Here is a 19364-nt window from a genome sequence, read left to right as displayed (position 1 = left end):
AAAGATAGAGGTGTCTTACATGCGATAGCCTCACCTGCCCTGCGGCCTGGCCAGACCCGTCCGAGCAGACGAACTGTACGAACTCCTTAAGTGAGTCCTGCCCGTGGTGGTGGTGGTAGCGGATTGTCGGGTGGGTGAAGTAAGGACTGGACTGCTGGATGATGGATGTCGACGGGAAGTGCAAAGCGGAGGCGCTGGCCCTCGGGCTCCCTAAAACAACAGAAGAGATAACCAGGTCAGAACAAACTGATGATAGAAGCACACAGGTCTCACCAACGTTTGGGCAGATAGAGCAACATTTGGAAAATAAAGTTGAAAGGCAATGCTACAGCGGGCACACATATTGTGCCCTTGACACTGCCAACTATAGAAATTGATGCAGTCTTGTGTATCAAATTAATGTCTTGGTGTTGAAAGACCCACATTCTAAACACATTCCATAATGTTTCATCCTCCTGTATATCACATATTGGTGATGAACTGAGTTGTTTTTGTTACGCAAGTCCAGTGAGGACTTTTCTACTATGGGAGCCAGTGGTGCTACGGTTCTGACAGGTGAGGACCATGAGTGAAGAAGGAGCTTTGGGGTGATTTAGCTTTATAGTGATTAGCAAGGTAGCAAACATCTCTATGCATGCTTAATTCAGACATAAGAAGGACTCTTGGTTATCCCCATGAGGGCTGGATGCCACACAGCAGATTGGATCAAACCAAGATAGCCTTCAAAAATGATGGAAGACTGGTTTGAAATAAATTCAAGCTTGCTTCTCATGTGCCACAGTAACCATGCCCATTGTTATTATGGTTCTTGGTCACGGAGATCATCCAATGACATGGGCTTCTCAGTTATAAGAACTACTCAGGTACCAAAATATCCCATGCATAAAGACCTTCAAAATTCAAACACATTCGTTGGTACAAGTGCGTCCCCATTTCAAGGATAAGCCAGTTATAACGACTCCAAAGTCACAATGGTTTTCCAGGTCAAAAGATATAGAGTTATGAAAAACTTCCTTGCTACAAGGACTTCCCAGACAGAGAAACATCAGAGGATTAAGGATGCCTCTGGTACAATGACATCCAAGGTTACACGGACATGTCAGGTTCAAGGACGTTCCAGGTAAAATGTCTCCCCGGGTACAAGGAACTCAAAGTTACAAGAAAGTATTTAGCATGGACACTTTCCAAATTCAGGGACCTATCAGGCATAAGGACATTCGACAATATAAGGAATTTCCTTTTACAAGGACATTCAGCGAATAAGGGCAAACCCATCATAAGTTCCTCATCTTAATACGAATTCCCTGGTTAAAAAGCCAAGGCGGTCTTCACCGGTCCTCGCCATCCGCGGCGGATAAAGCCATAACGGATCTCTTTCCATCACAATCTGAGCAGAGGACAACATCGTTCTCTCATTTCAGAGGTGAAGATGGGTACCTCATATGAGGGGAAACTAACGTATGATTTGCAATGTTAACTCTGCATGGCGACTGTGCAACAATTTGCACAGAACTACATGGTGGAAAAAAGACTATGGGTACATGATTCACAGCACCTCGCAATTCACACAGAAAACACATATACATCAAAAATGTAAAAGAAGGAAGGAGATGAATTCACCATTGAAGGGGAATCCGCCTGTAAAGGGGGATGACTTCAAAGTATTAAAAGTTTATTTACTTAACACCAAATCCATGAACAAACATGCCCAATGCATACACGACTTCATTTTGGAGGATGACTTAGACATGTTATGTCTTACGGAAACATGGCTCCAAGACCCCATTGGCCTGACAAGTGTCATTGCCGTACCGCAGGGATACACCATCTTCCATAAAAATAGAGAGTCCAGGATAGGGGGAGTGGTCACAGTCATAGTCAAGGATTCCTTCCACATGTTCCCCGCCACAACCACATGCCATGGATGTGAGGTACTTCACCTAAATCACACACCCACAAACAACAGCTGTCTTAACATAATTGTGGTATACAGACCCCCATTATTAAAGTCAGATTTCAACGAAGAACTCATACAACAACTCAACAATCTTAAAGGTATCAATACAGCTACCTTATTGTTGGGTGACTTTAATAGATGGAGAGGCAACCATAAGGACAAAGAGGCTCTCAATCTTGAGAAGGCTGTGAATAACATTGACGTTGGGGTAATCGATACAGAGCCAACCACACCAACTAGATTGGGTTATAACTCAAAACCTGGAAATCTGTGTGAAAGAGACTACACTGTGCATATGGTCGGATCATTTTAAAGTGCCCCTTTGCAGTGTACATTAAAAAAAACAATTGAAAAACAAAAACGAGCAAAAAAAATATTCGAAACAGAAATTTCAAGAAAATAGGCACTGCACACCTAGAACAGTGCTACAAGATTACAAAGAGGGAGACTGTTAATAAGTAAATGACCACGCTTCATGTTGATGCTTGTCTTTATAGAGAGGCTTTATTTCTTTAGTTCATCCAAGAGAAAGGCCCCCAGCTGTGGCTGTCCTCCTGCTCTCAATCCTCTCTCTCTCTGCTGCTAGAATGTGGAACCTTTGCTTAATCATAACAACAAAGGTTCCTTGGTAACTAGGTTACATGGCAGCAGCTGAATTGATGTGATTGTAAACTCAATGAAGTAAATGTAACCACCTCCTAACACCTCCCTTCCTTTTACCAAAATATAAGTATTTGCCTAAACTAGATAATAGATTTCATTGAACATAAGTAGTTCATTATTTACATAGTATCTGATACACCGCTATATGAAGAAATAATTAAATTGCTTTAAATACCTTGCAGTGCAGTTACAAGTTGTTGTTTACCTTTTTGCAAATTGCTATCCTCTCCTTGTTCCAGACCCCACCCCCTTTAACAAGCACCGAAGATCCCAAATCTTTAACAACTTGTTTGGGCTGTGAAAATATGGATGCACCTTTGCGCATCTTGGTGGGAAGTTTGATCTTGATCCAATCACCTTCCTCAAGACTGAATTCTCTACAAGCATTCTTCCTGTCATATTGCTCCTTGGATCTGACCCCAGATTCAAATATCTTCTCTCTCACTCCCTCCAGATCTATTCCTACGAATTTTGACCTTCCCATCCAGCCTGGACACATGTGTGAGTTAGGTTTCCTCCCTCTTAATAGTTCAAATGGGGATACACCCGTAACACTGTGTGGTGCTAGTCTATATTGGAATGTTCTCTCCATTATGGTCCTGATCCAGTCACCTCCTGTTGCTACCGCAATTCTAATTGCATCCACGAGGGTGCGGTTGAAGCGTTCTACACACCCATTGGTCTGGGGATGATATAATGAAGTGGTTACTTGTTCTATTCCATGGTTACTCAAGAACTCTCTAAATTCCTTGGAAACCAATTGGGTCCCATTATCTGATAAACACTTTCTGGGGAATCCCTCTCTCCAAAATAATTGCTCCAAACATTTAATGATGCTACTGCTGGATATGTCTCTTAGTGTAAATATTTCGGGCCACTTGGATAATAAATCTATGACAACCAGTACATAGGTGTCTCTCCCACCCTTGATATTGAAAGGCCCTAGTAAGTCTAAAGCAACCTCATCCCATGGAACTGTGGATGGCTTTCTAACAGTCATGGGTACTTTTTGAATCCTGAGACCCTTATTACCTTCAATGCAATCACAACAATTGTTGACCACTTCTTCAGTGTCTTTGTCAAGATCAGGCCACCAAAATTCTGCTCTAACCAAGCCTTTGGTTCTAGGCAGTCCCAAATGCCCAACATGAGCTAGCTCAATTATTAATTTTCTCATTTTAATAGGTACAACCATCTGATGTCCTCTATGTAAGTATCCTTTATCAATCCAGAGTTCTTCCTTAACTTTGGCAAACCCGCCTAAATCACCAATATAGTTTCTTATTCTGTTCTGCGTCACCAATGTTAAAACTCTCTGGTACAATTCATCCTCTGAACATGCATTGTCCCACTCCTCTTTCTTTACTGACTCATGAACCTGAAATATTTCAACACCTTTCTCACGAGTCAGAGGAGACTCCTCAGACACTGTTTCTCTCACTACTGATCTGGATAAGGCATCAGCAACTACGTTGGTTTCACCACTAATGTGAAGCATATCATATTGCAGGCCTTGTAGGGATGTCACCCACTTCATGATGCGTCTGGAGACTCCCTCCAGACCACCTTTGGTAAATATTCCTATTAGGGGTTTATGGTCTGTACATACTGTGAATTCTCTGCCCCACAAATATCTTTTGAACTTTTCCACTCCCCAGACACAAGCCAATGCTTCCTTTTCTACCACTGAATATCTGTTCTCAGGTCCTTTGAGAGATCTAGAGGCAAATGCTATGGTGTGTAAGCCCTCCTGATCTTCCTGCATTAGGACTGCCCCAATACCATAGTCACTTGCATCCACAAATAGTAATGAATGTTTACTTTCTTCAAACGTTTTCAAGATGGGTGCATTGACTATAGCATCTTTAATCTTACCAAACTCTTCCTCACAAGATTCATTCCACTTGAACGTAACACCTTTACGAGTCAACATCCTCATGTTCCTTGACAAATTTGCCAACCCTCTAACAAACTTGCCATAAAATTCAACCAGACCTAGAAAAGATAGTATATCTGCTTTGGATTTTGGTGCTTCCATCTTGCGAATAGCTTCTATGGCCTTTTCTTTGGGTTTGATCCCTTCACCTGTAATTTCATGACCTAGGTATTCAACTTTGTCAGTTTTGAATATGCATTTCTCTAACGATACTGTAAGGCCAGCCTCTTTGAATATGTTCAACACTCTCCACAGATGTGATCCACAGGTCATCCAACCTCCTCAATATTCGTGCTCAGCTCCAGTATGCTTTTATGGTTCTCTCCACTGCCAGGCACTGACTTCTTTCTTGGTGCTCTGCTCCAAAATGCGCTTTGCTGGTTTACTCCGCTCCAGGAGGATGGCCGTGTTTCTCGCCTGCTATTACACAACACATCTAGTGTAAGACTCCGTCCATTTGCATCCAAACTGTAATCAATATTGCTGCAGTGTTGCTGCTGCTGGGGGCCTTTTCTCCTTGGCCCAATCCTCGTCGCCAATGTTAATAAGTAAATGACCACGCTTCATGTTGATGCTTGTCTTTATAGAGAGGCTTTATTTCTTTAGTTCATCCAAGAGAAAGGCCCCCAGCTGTGGCTGTCCTCCTGCTCTCAATCCTCTCTCTCTCTGCTGCTAGAATGTGGAACCTTTGCTTAATCATAACAACAAAGGTTCCTTGGTAACTAGGTTACATGGCAGCAGCTGAATTGATGTGATTGTAAACTCAATGAAGTAAATGTAACCACCTCCTAACAGAGACACATGTGGGGAAATCATTCAGAAATACCTCCTACGTGGACAAGAGCTAGCAGATCAACTGGCACCTATTAAGACCAAACTTGTGAGAGTAAATAGAATCCACCAAAAATTGTTTTATTTAGGAGTTTACTGAGCTTAAAAAAGAAAAGAGGAAAAAAAGGGCAGATGGTTGAAACATACTTCACAGGATAATAAGGCGAATTGGAAAAATATAGAGAAACTCTGTAAAAAGGGCATCTGAGAAGCAAAAAAGGACTACTTTAACAATCATATTAGGCTAACAGCCAACTCAACTAGCAAGCTATTTGAGGTACCTAAATCTATTGAAAAACCAAGTGCATTATCTCCGCCCATTATTCCATCTCAGGAAGATTGTGAAAAGGTACAAGAGGCCTTTGCTAATAAAATCAAGAAAGCAAGGGAAATAATGACAATAGCACAAACTGCAGCTAAAGACCAGCCAGATACACCAGCCCCAGAAAAACTCCAGAACCCTCTTGAAAGTTTCAAATTCCAGCCTATCACCACAGAGGACATGGTAACACTTTTCTCTTCTATGAAACCTACCTCATGTGCAGAAAACATCATCCATCTGATAATTATCTCGGATAACAAAGACATCTTTGCACCAGTGCTCACCAAGATAGTGAATGTCTCCTTTAGAGATGGAACAATACTTAAAAGCATCAAAACAGTTACCATCATGCCATTGGTAAAAAAAACAGGTCTGGATCAAAAGGACCCGGGAAATATGCAACCTATAACCAACAGTAATTTTTTACTTAAAGTGATGGACACGGTGGCTACTGCACAGCTGCAAAAATATGTTGAGGCAAATGACATATTACCCAGTCAACAGTCTGGTTTCAGAGCGGCTCACAGCACCCAAACAGCTATGCTGGATTGGCAAACGCATATGCTGAGTATTTTAGACAAAGGCAAGACGGGCCTACTCATGCTCCTGGATCTCAGCGCAGCTTTTGATCTCTTGGACCACCAACAACTCCAATGGGCGCTGGAGAAGGTGGCAAATTGCTCCAAGGAGGCTACCAGTTGGCTAGCATCGTTTCCAGCAGACAGAAAATCCAAAATCCGTTGGGGAGAAAAATTCTCACAAGAGCCTCGCATCCTATGTGGCGTCCCGCAGGGCGCCAGTCTGTCGCCACTCTTTATGAATATCTACCTTAGGTGTCTCAGCATAGTGCTCGATAACATCAGAGCCTACTTCACGAACTACGCAGATGACACCCAGTTGGTGGTGGAACTGAGTGGCAATTACCCCAGGGACAAAACCCAAGTGGCGACACTTTATACTATAATTGAAACATGGATGGAAAAGAACTGGATGTGCCTCAATGTTAGTCAAACAGAGATGATGATCTTTGGAGAGCATCAGGCTCGAGCCAATCTAGGACCAGAATATGAATCTTTCAACATCAAAGACTACCCTATTCAGGTAGCACGGAAAGTGAAAACCTTAGGGCTTTTTTTGGAAGCTTCGATGGGTGACGAAGCACAGGTTATGTATTTAAATAAGAACTGCCTATACCATCTACTTCTTCTCAGGGCCATCCAACCCAGCCAGAGTGACCATACTGTCCAGACTTGACTACGGCAACACATTATTGCTAGGCGCAAACAAGAGCTTTATAGCTAAATGCCAAGTTATTGAAAATAATTCAGTGAGAAAAGTAAGAGGACAAACAAGAAGAGAACACATCACCATCGACAGAATGCCTTACACTGGCTGACCATAGAGGACAGAATCCTGTTTAAAACCATGACTTTTGTCAATAGATGTCTGTATGGGAAAGCACTGGTATACTTGAAGGAGACGATTACTCAACATGTGCCCAGACGCTCTCTGAGATCGGAGGCCTTGGGTCAGATCACGGTCTCGGCCCACAAACGATCTAACGGCTTGGGTAGAGCATTTCCAGTGATAGCAGCACTAAAGTGGAACAATCTCCCATTACGACTTAGACTTGAGCCCAACTACATAGCTTTCAGAATAAATCTGAAAATGCACATTTTCAAGTGAAATCATTAGATCAATCAGGTGTCTCTACCGACGAGATCTGTTGACCTGTCCTATAAACTTTTGTTTTGACTATTTCTTTATGTTTGCGCCCCGATGCCTGCAGGCTTTTGGCGCAATACAAACCAATAAATAAAATAAATAAATAACATTAAAAAAAGACATCTGAGTTACAGAAACGATAAATTACTCACCGTAGTGACTGACGTACTCTTAGTCCTTAGTCCCTTTTCCTCCATAGTGCATGGGCGTCCCTTTCAAGGGACAGGAGACAGAACCTTTTTCACCTGAAAAAACCTTCTTCCTCTTTAAATTTAGAGGCGTTCTGGGGTGCATCCCAGGGAGCATGCAGTGCCCTGACTCTGCCCTCTGGTGCCACACCTCAGTCCCCATTGACGCGTCGACAATAGATTTAACAATGCCTAATGACCTCAGTATTATTAGGGGGAGGATGTTGGGACGTATGAAGGAAAGGGGACTAAGGACCAAGTAAGGACCAAGAGTATGTTAGTCACTATGGTGAGTAACTTATAATTACACTTACGTCCCGTCCCCTTGCCTCCATACTGCATGGGCGATTACAACTGAACGTAGCCCCAGGGTGGAGAGGCGAGCCTCCTTAAGCATATAGGTTCCTGAGAACCGCCCGTCCGAAAGACGCATCAGATCTAGAGCCGGCATCCAAACAGTAATGCTTGAGACAGAAGCCGTTGGCTGCCATCCATGTTGTGGCGTTTTGTTCGTAGAATCCAGTTAAGGGGAGGAGGACTTGGGTATCGTCGGCATAGTTTGTGTAGGCTATGTCACGCCGATCCAGGTCATTAAAGAGAGGGAGGGTTAAAATGTTGTAGAGGGTGGGGGCGGCGCATGAACCTTGTGGGACTCCACAATGTCTGGTGGTAGGAGAAGCGCAGGCAGAGTCTGAAAATACTCTGATGAGTCTGCCTTTGTTACGCTCACCTGCTCTCTGCGGGGACGTTGGGGCACGGTTGCAGCACTCCTAGGATCTGGCTTCCCTGGATCAGGCTTCTTGCCCTGCTCCCGTGTTGTGAACTGCTCTGATGGTTGGAACTGCCTCTGTAAGGATATGAAAGGTCATGAGGATGCTGTGATATGGCGGCTGCAGTTCTCGAACCCTTCTTCCCAGAACGTGGTGAGCATGCGTTTGCCCATATAGTCTCACCTTTTAAACTATGATGATGAGCTCTCCGTCCTGCTTCTCAAGTGCAGGGGCACTTTATTTGAGCCTAGTTCCTTCACTGGCCCATGTGCCAGGCAGACCAGACCGGCTGTGACTGATCCACTTCTAAGGTAAGTGTTCTTCAGCAATGATTATTGTCCGTATTCGTTAGCAACATTTTTTCCACATGATAAGTGTTCATATCTCTAGTAATGTCTTTCTTTCTCCCCAGTAGGTGATGAAGGCCCAGCTGAGTTGCGCTGCTGGAAGTGAGCCTGAGGAGTCTACAATGTCCCAAATAGATGGTAAGTTTGAGCCCTAAGGTCAGCGCGAGGGTTATGTAGCGCGCGACCTTAGCGAATTGTCTGTATGTGGTTTCTGACCTTAATTTTCCTTTTCTTCTGCAGGTATGGCCTGGCGATGCCAGACGAGGAGCAGCTGTCCGAAGACCTGTCGGCGGGTGATGGATGACTGTAGCCGCGAGCATGCTGGCTGAGGAGAACTCCTGCGTAAGTTTTCAAACTTGATAACAGGTAAGGAGCGCTGCAGGCGGTAGTATTGCTGGAGTCAGGTAGGTGCGCTCTAGGCGATGGTAGATGGTGTTGCTGAAAGCAGGTAAGATGAGCTTCAGGCGAAGGTAGGATGCGTCTCGGCAATGGATTTGCTGGAAACAAGTAAGATGCGCTTCAGCGATGGTTTTGCTGGAAAACAGGTAAAATGTGCTTCAGCAATGGTTTTGCTGGAAAACAGGTAAGATGCACTACAGCAATGGTTTTGCTGGAAACAGGTAAGAAGTGCTCCATGCGGTGGTGAGCGTTGCGCTGCATGAGCAGCCTAACGCGAAGCGCTGGCATGCAGGCGGGGCAGGCTTAAATAGCCTGGTCCCAGCCACGCCCCTTTGCTCTGCTTGATGGCTCCACCCTGCCACTCCCAGAAGATGCTGCACGTGTAGCCCATTGCATTCCTATGGCCACGCCCGACCTGGGTGCACGTGGGCTCTCAGCAAGAGATGAAATAGCACATGCACTAGGATAAAAGTGTGCAGAGCACACTTTCCCATGAGCCAAAGGCGCCAGGACTGGGTCCAAATGGACCCTTTAAGTGATGTCAGTTGTGGTTCTTGCTCTGTGGCCATGACAGCCTTTGAGGAATGACTCAATCCAGGCTGTGGCTTATGGGGAGAAGTGGGCCGCATTTATTAGTTGCTTACTGAGAATATTGTGGTTTACAAGATGAAAGGCAGCCGAGAGATCTAGCAGAAGGAGAAATGCCGGCATGCCTTTATCCATAATGTCGCTCAATTGGATTTTAAGATCGAGGAGGGCGGATTCTGTTCCATGGGCCGGACGGAAGCCTGATTGCCTTTTACCTAGGATTTTATTTTTTTCCAGGAATTGCTGGATTTGCGTGTATGCCACCTTGTCTAGAATTTTGAGCAGAACAGGGACGGTGGTGATAGGCCTGTAGTTGTTGGCTATTTCAGGGTCCAAGGAGGTTTTTTTTAGGAGTGGGCGAACCCACGCTTCTTTAAGTCTATCAAGAACTGAGTTGGTTTTGAAGGCTGCATTGATGAATGTTTTCAAAAAAGGGGCATGGGTTTCCGCGCAGTGATTAGTTTGGCTGGGCAAGCATCACCTTTGCAGTTTGATGGCTTGATTTTGTTGACGATGTCTAAGACTTCAGATTCAGTGACCTCCCTGATTTTATGTTGTTAGGAGTGTTTTTTGTGTCTGGGTTGGGGGTTGGAGTGGTCAGTCTGGAGTGGTTGTTATGATGCTCTTCTATATATTTTTTTGAGTACCTCAATTTTATTTAACAACAGCGCTGCCTGTACGCTAGGACACCAGGTTTTGTCTTTGACAATCTCCCGAGATTTAGTCGCTGGGGTGGATAGCTCTTTGAAGATGGCAAAGAGTTCCTTAGACTTGGAAGTGGCGTTGGTAATGCGTTCATTGTAGGAATATGATTTGGCTGTCATTATTGCTTTCTTGTAGTGAGTGGCTAGGGTCTTGTAAGAAGATAATGTGGATTCCTGTGGAGAGCATAGCCACTTCTTTAGGGCTCTGCATTTTTGGGTGCGCGGTTCTTTCAATTCTGCAGAGATCCAGGTATTGCAGTGCTTAATTCCTTTTGCGGGGGACCATGAGGTGGGGGTCTTACAGCTGACGTCTATACCACAGTTATGGTCTACCAGCCAATCTAGGATACGTCCTTTACAATGTGTTGGAGTGAGGATTTTTTGTAGGAAGCCGAGTTTCAGTAATGCTTGGGCCAGGGCCTTGGATGGTTTGTCTTTTTGGTTGTTGAGTCCAAGGTTGAAGTCCCCTAGGAGAACTGTTTTGGTGGAGTTTTTGATGTTTTCACCTAGGAGGTGGATGAGATTCTCATGGAAGTCTGCTATGGGGCCTGGTGGGCGGTAAACTAAGTGTAGGGTGATGGTGGTGTTGGGGGAGATGGAGATCTCAACTGTAAGGGAGTCGGTATTCTCTCCAAGGTTGGAAGGGGTTTGTCTGATCTCTAGGCAATCTTTGACTATGAGGGCTACTCCACTCCCTTTGGTTGTGTGCCTGCCTTTCCTGATGATGGAGTGTCCTTTTGGTAGGGCTAGTGCAAGGACGGGACCAGCCGCTTCGTGGAGCCAGGTCTCCGTGACTGCTAAGATACCAAGGTCGAGATTGGTGATGAGGTCGTGAATTTCTGTGGCATGTGCTGGGACAGATCTTGCGTTGATAAGTGCGCATTGCAGATTGATGGGTGCTGTATTCTTCCTTGTTTTAGTTTTGGCTGGAGGGGTGGGCAGCGTTGCTAGTGTAGCTGTGCTTTTAGCGTTCAATGGGGTGGATGTGGTAGGAGGCATAGCATTAAGGTGGACGCAAGAGCCTAGTCTGGCGTTTCTTATGTTGAGGGGTCATGGAATCAATGGAGTAGGGTGTGAGGCAAAGCCTGTGATCCATTCAATGGGAGATAGGTGTTGTGTGGTGGTGGCAAGGTCTGTGTTACAGTTCACTGTGGTAGGTTTGGAATGAAAGGAAGGGAGACATTTAATGGGTGTTATGGTGAAGGATGAGAGTGGGGGTCACGCTGTAGTGAGCGTAGCTTTCTGTGGGGGATGCATAGTAGCTGGGGGAGGCATGGCTACTGTGAGGAGGGGTTACTGTGTGGTTAGTTCTGGTGTACCACTTATGGCAGGCTGGGACAGCTATGGAGCAAGGCGATCAGGGAGCTGGTGGTTGGGCAGATTGGAGCGGTCTAGGCAGGGGACTGGAGTAACCGGCAGAGAGGACCAGTGCAGAGCAGTTAGGGCTTATGCAATACTTTTAGTGAGTAACGTGCAGAATGGAAATTGTGGCAAGATTGTCCAAAAATCAGTTGACTCAAATCCATACAGTTTAGAAATACAGTCAGGGTTCGCCAGTGCAATGGGGGTGATTTCGAAATTTCAAGATAGTATAGACAGATATATGCAGAGTAGAATTTCTGAGGGGCACGGGTTGCAAGATTCAAACTGGGGCACTGGTACAGAAAGTGCAAATAGGGGCAGGCAGAGCAGTTAGCAACGGTGCAATAATAATGACAGTTACTTCCAGTGACTAGCAGTATACATGTGTCTAGCTAGAGGTATAGATCAGTCATTTTAACAATAATGCACAGTTGGATGCCTGGCTATGGACAGGGGCAGCGTGCACTGTAAAACAAGTGGGGTGCAGTTGGAGACTCTTGATACCACAAGCGGACAAAGGCAGGTCACATTAGTGCAGTGGGACATATGGCAGTTGTTATTCTTTCTGATCGCGCATGAGGACGGGCAGAGATAATTGCTGACCGTACAGAGGCTCGCAGTGGCCTATGAAAAGTTACTGTGTCATACAGGATGCACAATAGTAGAGACAGATGATTATAGCATACAGGTAAAAGAACTGAACCTACAATAATGGTTATGCAGGCAGTGGCAATGCAGCAGACAGTTACTTACTAAGTGACAAATCGAAATATAGGTAGGGCGGGCAGTGTATACAAGTTAGGTAACAATGCGAGCAGCTGCCTTGCTTACAGCCTGTTAGATCAAAACAAGCAAAAAGTGAACGCTGAGATGGAGGTAAAATCACCTCAATAGCTTGTAAATAATGCTGTAGATGCTGTTGATGCAGTGGGTAAGTCTATCCCACTGGATTCAGCTGAAGTAGCGGACGAGTGGCGGCAGGCCTTCAGCCTGGATGATCTCCGATCAGCTGTGCGGCAGGGGAAGGGAGATGGGCTCCAGCCCACTCAGCCTCACGGAAGAGCAGAGAATGAGGGGGGCAGGAGGCAGAAGGCAAATGAGGCCTTTCTCCTGGCCTTCCTCTGAAATATTGATTGGTAGAAGAAGTGTGTAGGTTGCCTAGCGACCTGGATAAGCCTTGCTTGTGCTGGCCCTTGTATGCTTCCTTGATGGCCGAGACCATCCAGCGGGATATGGAGGCCTTGGAGGCCTGATAGCCTGGTCTTGTGCCTCCGAAAGTGACAAACAGGTTGTCCGATTTGTGGAAGCCCTTGGTCCTGTCCAAGTACAATTTCAGGGCACGCCTGACATCCAGGCAGTGCAGCACTCTCTGTCCTTCGTCCTTAGGATCGACAAAGAACGTAGGAAGGACTATTTCCTCGTTCAAGTGGAAAGCAGATGGCACCTTGGGCAGAAATGCTGTGTGTGTCTGCAGGACTACCTTGTCCCTGTGAAAGGTAGTATACGGTTTCGAAGCGACCAGCGCCTGGATTTCACTGACTCTACGAGCCGAGGCCGACTAGTAAAGCCATCTTGATGGTGACCAGCCTGATGTCCGCGGATGCCCCTGGCTCAAACGGTTTGTGCTCCAAGGCGCCCAAGACAATGTTAAGGTCCCACACAGGGTGTGGCCTCTGGACGGGCGGGTAGAGCCCTGTCAAATGCTTCTTGACGATAGGATTGGAGGAGGAGAAAGTCCCCTCCTCCGAGTTCCTGTAAGCTCCGATGGCTGTAAGGTATGTACGGCAGGTGTCCACCTGCACACCAGAGTGCGCGAGGTGCGCCGAGAAGGAGAGCACGTCATCCAAGATACATGCCAGGGGGTCGATTTCCTTGGAGTCTGCCCAGTGGCAGAATCTGGTCCATTAACTTTTTTTACTGGGCCCTGGTAGCCTTGCTCCTTGCGCCCTGTATGATTTCCAGATTAGCCTGGGAGAGGCTGAGGTGCCGCAGTGTTACCTGCTTAGGTACCACGCTGTGAGGGCTAGTTTCTTTGGTGCGGGGTGGATGACCCTGCCCCCTGCTGTGCCAAAAGATGTGCTGGGCCCGTCGGTAGGTGAATCGGAGGCATCTGCAAGAGGCTGAGCAGCTCTGAAAACCATGGCCTGGCTGGCTACCATGCTGCTATTAGAATGATGTTCAGTTGACGAGACTCCTTCATCTTGCAAATAACTCTGTGAATTAACGTTGTGGGCGGAAAGGCATAAGCCCTCATGCCGTTCCACTGTAGCCAAAATGCGTCGCCCATAGAGCCGAGGCCCTGTCCCTGCCAGGAGGCGAACTGATAGCACTTCTTGTGCCAGGTGGCAAAGAGATCCACCTGGGGATGACCCCACCTGTTGAAGATCTCCGCTCCCAACCTGTTGACCCTGTCCGCCTCTAGGTTGGATTGCCCCGGGAGGTGGACTGCCGTGAGGTAGATGTCGTTTTCCAGGGCCCACTCCCACATGCTGATTGCGAGTCTGCACAGAGGAGGGGATCTGGTGCCTCCCTGCTTGTTGACGTAGTACATGCTGGTCGAGTTGTCTGTCTGGATGAGGACAACCTTGCCCCTGAGAAGTGGTATGAATGCTCTTAGGGCTAGCCAGATGGCATTCAACTCTAACCAATTGATGTGATATTCCTGCTCCTGTCGGGTCCAGGTGCTGTGGACCAAGAGACCATCCAGGGTGGCTCCCCAGCCTTCGAGCGAGGAGTCTGTGGTGATCGTGGCCTGCGGGTGGGCGGCCGAAAGGGTTTGCCCGACTGTAGGTTGCAGTCCCTGAACCACCATGTTAGGTACGGGTGGAGGGATGAAGGAACGTTGATCATCTCGGATTCAGAGCCCTGCTGCTTCTGGTTCCATGAGGCTGCGAAGTGCAGTTGGATCCTCCTCATTCTCAATCTCGCGTGTCGGACGGCTAATAGCACTGCCGCCAAGCGACCCAGGAGATGCTGGTACCACCATGCCGAGATGACCTCCCTGCTGAGGAAGTGGGTGGTGGCCCTCTTGATGGCTGAGTTCTTGTCCTACGACAGAAAAACCTTCTCGGAGCACGTGTCCCAGATGAGGCCCAAGAATGTCAGAGGCTGCGTGGGCTGCAGCTGCGACGTCTTGAGATTGAGCGAGAAGCCCAGATTGTGCAGTGTGTTCATAAGGGCACGGGAAGAGTGGTGAACCGCTTCCGGAGATGTAGCCCTGACGAGCCAGTCGTTGAGGAATGGGTAGATGTGAAGGCCATGCGCTCTGAAGAGGGCAGCCACCTTATTCATGAGCCTGGTAAAGACCCTGGGGGCCGAATTGAGGCCACAAGGAAGGACCGTGTATTGAAAATGGTAGCCCAGGATCCTGAACCGTAGGAAAGAACTATGGGGCTGCCAAATCGGGACGTGTAGGTACGTGTCCTTCAGATCCAGGGAGCACATCCAGTCTCGCTTGCACAATGTCTCCGCTATAAAAGCTGGCGTAACCATCTTGAATTTCTGAAGGGGTAAAGAGAGGTTTAGGGTGGAAAGGTCCAGCACAACTCTCAGGCCCACCTGATTTTTCTTCTGAATGGCGAAAATCCTGGAGTAAAAGCCCAAGCCTCGCTGGGAGACTGGGACTTCCTCCACTGCCTGGCTCTCTACAAGCGACTGGATCTCCGCCAGAAGAGTTGCTGTCCCAACCTGAGAGAGTGGAGGGGAGGAGGGAGGAGAGGCTGGGATAGGTAGAAGGTACCTCGTGGATAATACGGAGAGGATCCAGGGTTCCCCGAAATTCAGGCGCCAGAAATGTGCATGCAGAGCAAGCCTGCCCCCCACTGGAGACATGTGGACCCGAAGGGGCGTGTCATGCCTTGTTTCCCTCGGAGGCTGTCACAGAGGAGGGGGACTGGAAAAAGCCCTTACCCCCACCCCCTTTTTGTTGCTTGTGCCGGTTCGGAGACGGCGAGCGGTCCGGCAGCCTGAATCTCTGTTCCTGGAAGCCGCGGAACCCTCCATACGTAGGCCCCCTGTCGGAGCGCTGCTATGACTGGGCGTACGACTGTGGCATGGTCTTTGTCAAGATGGATAAAGACTTGGCTGTTTGTGAGCTGTTTTTCTTCTTGTCCAGCTCTTCGTCCGTGGTGGAGTGGAAGAGGTCCCCTCCTCGAATGGTAGATCTAATATGCGTTCCTGGACGTCCGGGTTGAATTTCGTGGCCCGGAGCCAGGCTGTCCTTCTCATGTCTGGGGCGATAGAGATGGCACAGCCAGAGGTCTCGATATGGGCCACAGGGGATTCCATGAGGTCATGCGCCACCAGCTTGGCCTCTGCCAGCCCCACCTTAAAACGTGATATGCTCTGCGTAGGGAGTTCCAGGAGGAAGACCGCAAATTCCCGCCATAACCTCTGGTTAGCGGCAGCCAGCATGGCATCAGCGTAGGCCTGACGAAAATGCAGGGACGCGTTGGAATAGAGTTTCTTGCCATAGGCCTCCAAGATGTTCTCCTACTTGCCTAGTAGAGCCGCAGAAGAGGAGGCTGAGGACGACTGAGGCTTGGAGCATAGTGATGCCGCAGCGAACACCGAGGAGTGTGGTTGAGGATGGGCCGAGAGCAATAGTGTATCCCCCTCCATCTGCCTGTACTTGGCGTCCAGGCGTCGATTGCCCGGGTGGGCCGAGTGGGGCTTAAGCCAACCCTTCTTGGCCAGGGAGACTATATCGGTCTGCAGAGGAATCCCTGTTTTGGCAGAGGGGCGTCTCGTGAGAACTTCAGCCAGAACCCCCTCTGCCAACTGCAGCAGCAACCTCGGGCTGGGGTAGGCCCAGGTATTCCGCCAGCTCAGCAAGACGTTCGTGGAAGGCCCTGGCTGAGGATGGCGTGTCCAAATCCTCCTCATCATCCATGTCCTGCGGATCAGGAGGATCCTGCGGAGGTGGAGGAGTAGTTGGAGCCGGAGGCTGGGGCACAGGGACCGCAGCCGGGGGCTGAGATGGCGGCGGAGGCTGGTACGGAACCGCCTGAGGAGTCGGCTGGGGAGCCGGGACCAGTGGCTGCACTGCGACCATCGGCGCCAGCGGAAGTGCTTATGGTTCCGCTATCATAGTCAGGAGGACTTCCCTGATGGCATCCTTGAGGATAACCCCCATCCGAAGTGACTTCATGAGCCCGAGGAGCCTCTCAAAGAACCTCTCCTCAGTGGTCTGAAGGAGGTTAGGGGGCACTGACGGGGTAGCCAGAGGCTGCTGGAGCCGCTGCATACCCTGACTCTATGGACGCAGTGGGAAGCTGCCCTGCGTATAAGAAGGATAGGCTGTCGGCCACGTACCTGATTGAGGCCGGTCCATCCTCGACACTCGTTCTTCGCGAACTCCTGAAATGGCATCAGACTGATGCCTCTGTCTGGCATGGCAGCCATCTTGTCGAGCTGTCTGCCACATGCCTGCGGTGTGTTGCTCGGCTCGCTGGGCCCAGCCTCCTCCAGGACTCTTGTATGTGGATCATGAGGCCTACCCTGCTCTTCGGGCCTAGGCCCGGTAGGTGTGACACCCTCGACCCTGGGGTCGCTAGAGCTGCATTTATGGGCCCCCTCGGACATATTGCCGGTACTAGGGCGTAGCCCCTCTGCCATATTGCCGGTACAAGGGCGAAGCCCCTCCGACGACGATCCAGTACAAGAACCTTCCGGTCCCTCAACACTGCCACTGGGAGGATCTGAGAATCCCTTGGCCCGAGGGCCGGTAGCTGAGGCAGCCTCAGTGCACGTGCTGATACAAGGACCTGAACGGTCTGTCCCACGCGGGAGAGTCCTTAGGAAGGAGTCTCCTTTGTGGGGTGCAATGAAAAATAGCGGCCCTTCCTTGGGTCTGGCTCTGTCTTTCACGAAGTTCTTGAGGTCCTCTGGAGGCGACTTCTGGAAAAGCTCCCTCCAGCTGGCACGTCTGTTCCTCAGCGCTTTCGATGACAGCGAGCCACACTCTGAACAAGCCTGCCAACCGTGGTCTAGGCCAAGGCAACGTAGGCAGAGGGCATGGGGGTCTGAAAGGAGGGTGGTGCCTGAGGACCGAGCACCTGCATGATAAAAAGACAAAAAAGACAAAGAGAAGAAGTATCCGGACGTGGAATTACATGGCCAAAGCAAAAACAGGAGCGCTGGTGAATTCGGCCCGTTCCCGTCGGCGTGGAAAAGGGGAATAAGGCGTGGAGTCGGGGCAGCGCATGCCAGCATGCCTCTAAATTTAAAGGGGAAGAAGGTTTTTTCTGGTGAAAAAGGTTCCGTCTCCGGCCCCTTGGATGGGACGCCCATGCAGTATGGAGGAATGAAGTATGAAGTCATGCTTTATAACTAAGAAAGGGATCCTCCAGTTACAAAACGTTTTCCAGGTCTCAAGGATTCTCCCAATCAAAACGTGTACCCTGTCAACAGCAACCTACCGTTAACCTTACACCCGTATTAAGACCTTCTAGTTACATGACGCCCACTGTTTAGTTCAATAAATTACAAGACCTCCTAATTATAATGAACCAGACAAGATCACCGTAACAGGGTATTCCAGAAAAAAGAAAGGGCTCCCTTATTGATCATTCTTTCCACAACCATGTCGTGCTTTGCAGCTATTCTTTGGTACAAGACTATTTTTTTTATTAATTGGTTATTTGTAATGCGCACTATACAGCAGATTTGTGTTTCAAGGCTCATCAAGACAAGGAGAGGGTGGAAAGGGAAAGGGGAGAAGGGAATAAAAACAAGAACGTTCTTAAATGGTCTTGAAGCATTCAGAACGTGCAAGTGCTATAGCATGAGAGCAGGGGAGAGGGGGACGGGGGAAGTGCAAGGATGGCCAGAAGGGGGGGAAAACAAACAAAACGCTCCGACTAGGTCGTGAAACGATTTAGAACGTCCAAGTGCTGAGACATAAAAAAAGGAGGGAGAGAGGGAGTTAAGGGAGTGCAGGAGGGGAGAAGGTCAGAGGTACACAATGCAAACAGTTCAAAAGTGCGGGAACAAGTAGGTAAACTGCATTAAGGAGAAACCAGACATGCAATTGAGACAAGCAGGTAAAAGTAACTACAGACTGGGAAAGCCTCGCCTCAAGGAATGAGGGGCTACATCAAGCATTCAGACATTTAAGACTGTGGCAGGTAAGTGACTACAGACTGGAAAAGCCTCACCTCAGGGATTGAGGGGCTACATCAGGCATGCAAAAGCATCACAAGGTTTCAAAATCAATCCGTGGTAGCAGGTAAGTCAATGCAAAGCACAGCAAGACACCAGAGTCAAATCGGTGGTTGCAGGTAAGTCAATGCAAATAAGCAAAGATCCAGAGACAGTCAGTGGCTGCAATTAAGTCAATACAAACAAAGCAATGTTACAGATTCAATCCAAAGGGTAAGGGTAAGGTAAGGAAGTGCAGAACACAACACAGGGCAGCGAGTCGAGGTCAGTAGGGTGGAGGGGGGTAGAAAGCACGAAGAAGCCCAGGCTGCAAATTCAGTACCGGTGGGTGTGGGTAAGCAAAGGGAAACGAAGCAGGTAAGAGCAGAAGTAGCATTTAAGAAAGGAAAAGGGGCTCATCAGGGAGACACA

General features: G+C 48.2%; 1 protein-coding gene across 13 annotated transcripts in view; it reads right to left on the bottom strand.

Moving 5' to 3' along the window:
* The window catches only part of NFIX (nuclear factor I X), a 2606865-nt gene that overhangs the window by 270792 nt on the left and 2316709 nt on the right, over window positions 1-19364 (bottom strand). For 10 of the 13 annotated variants that reach the window (XM_069604191.1, XM_069604190.1, XM_069604198.1 and 7 more), the window contains one exon: window positions 35-210. In XM_069604191.1, coding sequence (XP_069460292.1) covers window positions 35-210 — 176 coding nt within the window. Of the gene's footprint in view, window positions 1-19; window positions 211-19364 lie in introns of all 13 variants that reach the window. The other 3 variants (XM_069604192.1, XM_069604199.1, XM_069604201.1) reach the window with 1 other exon arrangement.

This window comes from Ambystoma mexicanum, chromosome 3q, assembly GCF_040938575.1.
Source record: "Ambystoma mexicanum isolate Mex_15411 chromosome 3q, UKY_AmexF1_1, whole genome shotgun sequence".
In the NCBI taxonomy this organism is placed as follows: domain Eukaryota; kingdom Metazoa; phylum Chordata; class Amphibia; order Caudata; family Ambystomatidae; genus Ambystoma; species Ambystoma mexicanum.
The sequence above is the reverse complement of the archived record's forward strand: the minus strand, read 5'-3'. Positions and strand labels throughout refer to the sequence as shown.